General features: G+C 59.3%; 1 protein-coding gene across 1 annotated transcript; it reads left to right on the top strand.

The window, feature by feature from the left end:
- The first annotated feature begins 539 nt into the window (after positions 1-539).
- Positions 540-6,540, top strand: LOC147646402 (maestro heat-like repeat-containing protein family member 7). The gene is made up of 16 exons (XM_086873520.1): positions 540-848; positions 1,040-1,181; positions 1,525-1,589; positions 1,708-2,073; positions 2,246-2,394; positions 2,652-2,799; positions 3,008-3,198; positions 3,281-3,418; positions 3,701-3,815; positions 3,988-4,125; positions 4,358-4,534; positions 4,668-4,823; positions 4,926-5,084; positions 5,483-5,585; positions 5,866-5,922; positions 6,212-6,540. The coding sequence occupies exons 2-16, from the start codon at positions 1,064-1,066 to the stop codon at positions 6,409-6,411; spliced, it is 2,280 nt and encodes a 759-aa protein (XP_086729646.1). The 5' UTR covers positions 540-848; positions 1,040-1,063; the 3' UTR covers positions 6,412-6,540.
- The last annotated feature ends 721 nt before the right edge of the window (positions 6,541-7,261 follow it).

The raw sequence follows: 7,261 nt of genomic DNA, 5'->3' as shown, positions 1-7,261 counted from the left end.
AGGAAGGAGCCCAGCCCCCAATGCACATGGGCTTTGGCTGCCCTCTGGCACAGAAACCCCCCAGGGGCACAGGGCTCTGGGGCAGGAGAAGGGCACCAGCACTGCCAGGGCTCGGCTGGGGTGGCAGGTCTGCCTCGGTGGGGACACTGCCACACCTGCTGATTTCAGTGCTGCCAGGCCCTGTGCAGATTCTGTGCAAGGCCCCGTGCCCTTCCTGCTGTGGCTGCGTCGGCAGCCCTGGGGGCTCCTTCTGCTGCCCTGAGCCTGCAGAGCAGGGCAGCATTTGCTGAGGGTTTGAGGCGTTCCTAAAGATCCTGTCGGGCTGTCTAAGACACTTTGGGCAACGATTCCTTCCAACCTGGGCCACTTTGGGGGGGATGGGGGCAGCCCAAGGGCAGGTGGCAGTGTGTGCAAGGGCCCTTTGTGACACATGGTCACCATGGGATGGAAATGGACAGGGTGTCAGAGGGCCCTTTGTGACATGTGGTGACATAGGAGCTGGCGGTGACAGGGCCATGCCACAGTGCCCAGTGCACGCGACGGGACAGGACGCGGCAGAGCGGTGCTGTGAGGAGCCCCCGCACAGCACACTCGTTTGTGTCTGACCCGGAGCTTTTCCAAGTCTTTACTCGTACAGGTGACCTCGTGGCAAGACCGCGGGCCTTGGTGGCCCGTGGCTTTCCCGAGGCTTTTCTTTTGCAGGTGCCTGCGGGGCAAGACTGCGGGACTTGGTGACCCGTGGCCTTCCCAAGACTTTTCTTTTGCAGGTGCCTTCAAGGCCAGACTCCGGTACTTGGACCTGGACCTTTTCTGAGGCATCTCCCATCCTTCTGGCCTCTGTCCTCAAGGTGAGACTGTGGGACCTGGTGACCACAGTCATTTACGAGGAGTCTCCAGTCATTGTGGCAGGAGCCCTCGAGACCAGACTGCAGGACTTGCTGTCCTGTAGCCTTCCTGGGGCTTCTCTCTCGCAGGTGCCTTCAAGGCACAACTGCAGGACTTGTTGACTCAGAGATTTCCCACGGCATCTCTCTTTAAGGTGCCTTCAAGGCAAGATTGTGTAATGGCGGGCATATTCCTCAGCGTCTTCAAAGTGTTCAGGGGGAAAAGAAAGACAGACCCTGGACCTGCCCCAGCACAACAGCTGGAAGAGCCAAAGAAGTTCCAGCCACTGCAGGATGGTGAGTGGCAAAACTGGGCCACAGGGCTGATGGCTGCAGTCAGCTGGGCCCTGCCCCATCCCATCCCATCCCATCCCATCCCATCCCATCCCATCCCATCCCATCCCATCCCATCCCATCCTGTCCCATCCCATCTCGTCCCGTCCCGTCCCGTCCCGTCCCGTCCCGTCCCATGTGGACATGCCGAAGGACAAGACAGAATAGGGGCTGGGGCTGACCCCTGGCAGTGGCTGTGCTCCATCCCCTGAGCCACCCCAGGGCTGTCCCTGCCTGGGGAGTGCAGGGCTGGGCTGTGTTCTCCGGCCTCTCCTGCAGCCCCTCAGCTCTGGCTGCTCTTTGCCAGATGCAGCCATGGACAGGACACAAGAGCAGGAGCCTGCCCGTGGCCGCTTCCGAAGAGCAGCGCAGGTACCTGCAGCCATCCCCACCTGGGCTGGGCCTGCTGGCACTGCTCAGCCCAGCAGTGGAGCTTGGAGCACTCCATGGAACATGCCTCTCTCCCCTGTCCTTTGTTCATTCTGCACAGAGGTTCCGCAAATTCCTGCGCATTCGTCGTAGGAGGAACACCACAGCAGCAACTGAGGGCGCAGCTGAGCCTGACTGCAGGCTGACCGAGCTCCAGGCAGAGCCTGATGTCAGCCCAGATTCAGCTGAGCACTCACAAGAGTCTGACGCTGCAGTGGAGTTTGACAGGGCAAAGGCTGACATGGCAGGGACTGAGGGCATTCAAAATGATGACACCGGAGAGACTGAGGGCATCGCAAAGGCCAACAGGACACCCACTCCCACTATAAGCCAAGAGCTCATATGGGATTATTTCAAGGACCCTCGTGTTTCTTCTGACGTTGTTGAGAAGAGAGCTGCTTCTTCTGAGCAGCAGGTACCCAGTCAGGTACTGGAACTGGAGGTCTCCCACGATCCTGTGCCCCCTCACGCCACATCCACAGGGCCCCCTCAGCCTTTGAGGCCAGCAGAGCATGACAGGAAGGGAAGCACTTCTTGGGGGAAGCTGGGGAAGTTGCTGCCTTGGGCAGCACTCCATGTCTTCCCCATGCCTCCTCCAGGTGCCAGCTACTGTGAGGAACATTCACCAGAGTCTGGTGTCCCATGTCACTGTGGATGTCAGGCAGCAAATTGACATTATAAGGCTGGCTGAAGAACACCCTGTTGATGTGGTGCTGGCCCTCCTGCACTGTGCCCCATCATGTGACAGGTATGGGGCCCGCGTGCCTTGAGAGCTCAGGGCTCACCAGCCTTTAGGGCCCATGGCCCTGCACAGCCTGTCCAATGGGCTCTGCCCAACAGGCAGAGAGGTCCAGGAGCCTCGGGCCCCTCTGTTTCCTGAGGCTGCTGCCAGTGCTCCCTCCCTGCCCCTCAGGGCACCAGGGCTCTGTCACCTGGGTCCCCACAGCTACACAGGGCATGGCTCTGTGACTGAGACACCCCTGACACAGAGCTCTGATCCCACAGAGCTGCTGCCATGATGTGGCAAACCATAGCCTCGTCGGGACCAACAGTAGAGAAAGTGCTGCCAACACTGCTCTGTGTGATGGAGAACTGGCCCCTTTGCAGCACCTGCACCTCTGATGGAGACAACAAGGACGTTTTTCCCTTGAGTGTGAGTTTATGGACATGGCCTTTGATCACCTGGAGCTTGCTTCCCCAGGAGCTCTCTGTCTTCTCCCTGCCTAAGGCGCTGGGCTGAAACCTGGGCTAGGGGCAGGCTCAGGGGGCACCAGGCCTGCTGCTCCCCCTGTGTCTCCCCTCAGGCCCTGTCCCATGGACACCTCGGCACTGAGCACTGCCTTGGTGTGCTTCTTTTGCAGGCAACTCTGGTGCTCTGGGTGATTGTCCAGATGCCACAGTGCTGCGAGGCGATGATGCTTTATTCCGCCCGCCTGTTTGTGGCTCTGCTGTTCCATGTTGTCATCACCACCCAGCAGATGCCACCAGTGGAAGTTGACAGCTTCTGGAAAGCATGCCGGGAGCAACACCGCCTTCCCAGCAACCCCAACAGGTGCCAGTCCTCCTGTCCTTCCCATGCCCTTGTGGCTGACACCAGTGCACCCAGTGTGACCTGGGCTTTGCTCTGCACACAGGTTTGCAGTGCAGGCCATGAAATCTCTGCTCTGCCGACTGCGGTGTGAGAGTGTGGTCATGGAAATGGGACGCAAGCGTGGCTGGGACACGCTGCTCTGTGCTGACACCCAGCACTATGCCGTGGGTCTGCTGGCCAGGTGAGCCTCACTTCTCCCAACTGCCTCTGAAATCTGTGCCCTGTGCCTGGGGTGTGTCACACAGTCCCTGTGGTCCTGGCCAGAGGGCCTCGTCACTGAGGGATGGCTAAGCAGACTGCAAAAGGCTGAGAGGAGGGTGCCCAAAAGGAGCCACTTCCCAAAGCACCCATGGTCCCTCCAGGGATTCTGGGGAAAGGCCAGATCTCTGTGATTCTTTCCTGGGAGAGGTTTGTCCCCCCGCCCCCCCACCATCAGGGTCTTGGTGCTGTTTTCCCCTGACAGGGAGATGCTCCGTGGCTTGATCCCCTTCTGTTCCCATATTGCACTCGACCTGCTCAAGTCACTCAGAAGGGAGGAGCCATGCTGTGATCTGCCCTTCCTGGCATTCCTTGTGGAGGTGAGCCTGATGGCCAGCACTACCTCGCTGAGCTGCCTGCCAGCCCTGTCCCTTTGCATAGCCACAGCTGCCTGGGACGATGCCCGTGCCCTGTGCTGCTGCCTGGGCCCAGCCCTGCCCAGTTCCAGGCTCCTGCCGGCTGGTTCCCCTGTCACTGCCCTGTGCCTTTCAGGTCCTCGAGTGCTTGGACTTGACTAAACACGGTGACAGTGTCCTTGAGATCACATCAAGGCACCTGCAGAGTGAGTGCAGGCAGAGGCGTCGCCTGGCGCTCAGAGGCCTCGTGGTGCTCAGCAAGGAACCCTTGATGGTGAGGACAGGGCAGCAGCTGAAGCTGTGCTGGGGAAAGCAGCCCCTTGGGCTGGCTAGGCTTCAGGAGCTGAGGCAGCTGCTCCCAGCTCTCCTGCCTCACCTGCCTGAGTGCTTTGGGACAGCCCTTTGGCCTCTGGGCCCGGCAGCAGCAGGGTGGGGTTGCAGTGCCAGGGCGGTCTTGGCACTGCAGCCGTTCAGGGTTTCCCAGCACTGCCTTGTGTTCCACACAGGCCATAAGAATGTGCAGCCTGTCTCGAAGCCTTCAGGAGCTGCTGGGTGATGCAGATGGAGATGTAGTTAGCATGGCCCTCCGTGTGTTCATCAGTATTCTCAAGAATAAAGACATCATGATATGCAGCACCACTGCCCCAAAGCTGGCTCAGGCACTCCTGCTGCTCTTTGACCATGTAAGGCTCTGTGCCCCCAGACATGGGCATTGGCTGCTGCCCAGAAACTTTGTATCTTACAGATTTCTGGGCCTTTGCCCAGGTGAGCCTGGGGGAATTGGTATTAAGGTCTTTTTCTCTTCTTTTCCTCCAGGACCACAGCCATGTACAGTTGCTCTCCCTTGATCTCTTCTTCAAGGCGATGGACTTGGTAGTGGATGAGGGAAAGAAGCCCCTGGAGAAGATTTTGAACCAGAGCCTGCTTCCACTCTTCATCCACTGCCATGATGAGAACTGGCGTGTGGCGAAGGTGAGGTTTGCTGTGATGCTGGTGCATCCCTGGGAAGGGCATCGGCTTCCTCCTGTCCTGAAACCTCCCAGGCTGCGGCTTCCTCGGGGCCCTGTCACCCAGACAAGAGTCCTGTGCCCTGGGCTGCAGTGCCATCTCTGCATCTCTGCTGCTCTCCAGGCCTCTCGGGAAACGCTGCTTCGTGTGGCTGAGTTCCTCAAGAGGAGGAATCTGAAGCAGCTGATTAGGAAGGAGCAGCTATCAAAGTTTGCTGAGTGTCTGGTAAGGGCAGCCTGGATTAGCTCAACTTTGAGAAGCCCCCTGGTCCCGGTGCTCAGTGTGTGGGGCTGGCAGCTGTGGCCCCTGCCCGGTGCTGCACCCAGGGGCACCAGCCTGCGCCCCACACGCTGCTCCCTTCCCTGGGCCGCACGGCTTCTTCTCCAGGCTCCCGTGGCCCCGAGCCGGGTGCCAATGGAGCCCCACACTGGGGCTGCGGGCAGGGGCGGCACCGCGGCTCCCCGGGCAGCAGCCGGCCCTCTGCCCCCTCCAGAGCCCGGCGCCAGCGGCTGCTGGCCGGGCCTCAGGGCTGGGCGGGCACGGGAGGCCGGGGCTGGCCGCAGGCAGTGCCCGGCCGAGGGGCAGAGCCCGCACCAACCCTTCCCTCCTGCCGCTCTCTGCAGCTGGCACAGGACAGGAACCGAGCGGCCGAGCACCTGCGCCGGGCCCTGCCGTACCTGGACTGCCCACAGGAGCCCTTGCAAGAGGCGGCCATCAGGTTCATCGGTGAGCCACGAACCCGGGCTCCCTCCCCGCCCCGCCGCAGCTCGGCCCCGGCCCCGGCTGCTGCCCCGGCAGCGGCACCCGGGCCCGGCGCCCTGGAGCCCCGGCTGCCCTCGGGGCTGCTGCTGCCGGCCTCTGGCAGCCGTGCCCTTGGGCTGAGTCAGGATGCGGCAAGGGCCCGGGCTGAGCCCTGCCGGGGCGGGAGGCCGTGTGGCCACAGGGCTGGCAGCGCCGCTGGCAGGGAGCTGTGCCGCTGGGGCCCTGACAGGCTCTGTGTTCCCAGGGATAGCCGGGCGGCTCCTGAGGGGGCAGAAGGAAGAGCTGCAGCTCATTTACAAATGTGAGTGAGGGCAGCGGGCTGTCAGTGGGGCTGGCGGGTGGAGCTGCAGGTCCTGGCCTGGCTGCGGAGGGCTCTGCTCCCCGTGTGGATGAGGGGCGGCGTGAGAAGAGCACACCGAGATTTCAGGGGCACATGGGGCATTCGTGGCCAGCAGCTTCAGGCTGATCCCCTTGGTCCCTGCTCCCTGCTGGCCATGGCAAGAGCCGACTGGGATGGCCCTGGCAGGGGGCTATCCGTGGGCCCTCACAGGTCTGGGATCTGACCGTGCCTCTGTTCGTCTCTCTTCCAGCCCTTGTGAACATGGTGGATGGCAGCAGCCCTGCCATTGTAAACCTGGCAATTCAAACACTGTACATCCTACAGGCAATAGAGAGGGCTCGATATTCCGTCTTTGATAACCTGCAAGATCAGCTGCGCAGGGCATGGAGGACACGGCCTCGTCTGTCGGGCCTAGGCTGGCTGTGCTGCTGGAGCTCTGCAGAGAGCTGATCTGGCAGGCTCTGTCTGCTGGGCACCACCTGAGAGAGCAGCAATTTTCCTTTTCTCTAGCATTGTTCCTTTATTTTTTTTTTCCTTATGTATATAAATATAGCATATTACATAGGCATATAGTTATAATAGGCAGTCTCACAAGACCTTTTTTTTGCTACCCATGGTGTACAGGGCATAGGGGAAGAGAGGTATCATGAATAAAATCTCTCAAGAAATCCACCCCGGATGAAATACTGTGTTTAGTTATGTACAGTTAATGTTCTTATCCCATTTGTAAACCTTGTACCCCTTGTTTACTCTGATGGTTATTAGTAATGTTAATTACTTACCAGTTTCTGAAGTGTTTTAAAGGTTCTTATGAGACATTCCTGTACCCTTTCCCCTTACTTCCCTGCTACCTTGTAACAGAGCTGCTCCCATGGGGGCTAAATCCAACTAACAAAAGCAACCCATTAGAAAGGTATGCCACAGAACCAGGCAACTCCCATGGTCCCCGTGCCACACTAGAACAAAGAAACTCCCAGGAAGCTGTGTAACCGAGTAATATGCAAACTAAGGCATGCAGGACACCAAAACAACGAGCTAACAGAAGAATAAAAGGACAAGGAAATATATTTGAGCAAGCTATGATGCAAGATCATCTCCCTGCATCACCTAAACCTGCTTAGAAACCATCTTCCTGCATCACCATGAGCTAAGAGGACTGGAAAGGACTGACAGCCCTAGACAGCAAACCAGATCGACAGGTCCCTGACTACTCTCATGAGGATGGAAGCCCCAGCTCTGCAGTGTGTGCTGCAAAGCTGAATTGTGTCTCCTCCTTGGAGCTGACAGTGTGGGAATGGCC

Source organism: Cyanistes caeruleus, unplaced genomic scaffold, assembly GCF_971803275.1.
Source record: "Cyanistes caeruleus unplaced genomic scaffold, bCyaCae1.hap1.1 HAP1_SCAFFOLD_100, whole genome shotgun sequence".
Classification (NCBI taxonomy): domain Eukaryota; kingdom Metazoa; phylum Chordata; class Aves; order Passeriformes; family Paridae; genus Cyanistes; species Cyanistes caeruleus.
Note: the sequence above shows the minus strand (reverse complement) of the source record. Positions and strands in the feature narration are given on the sequence as shown.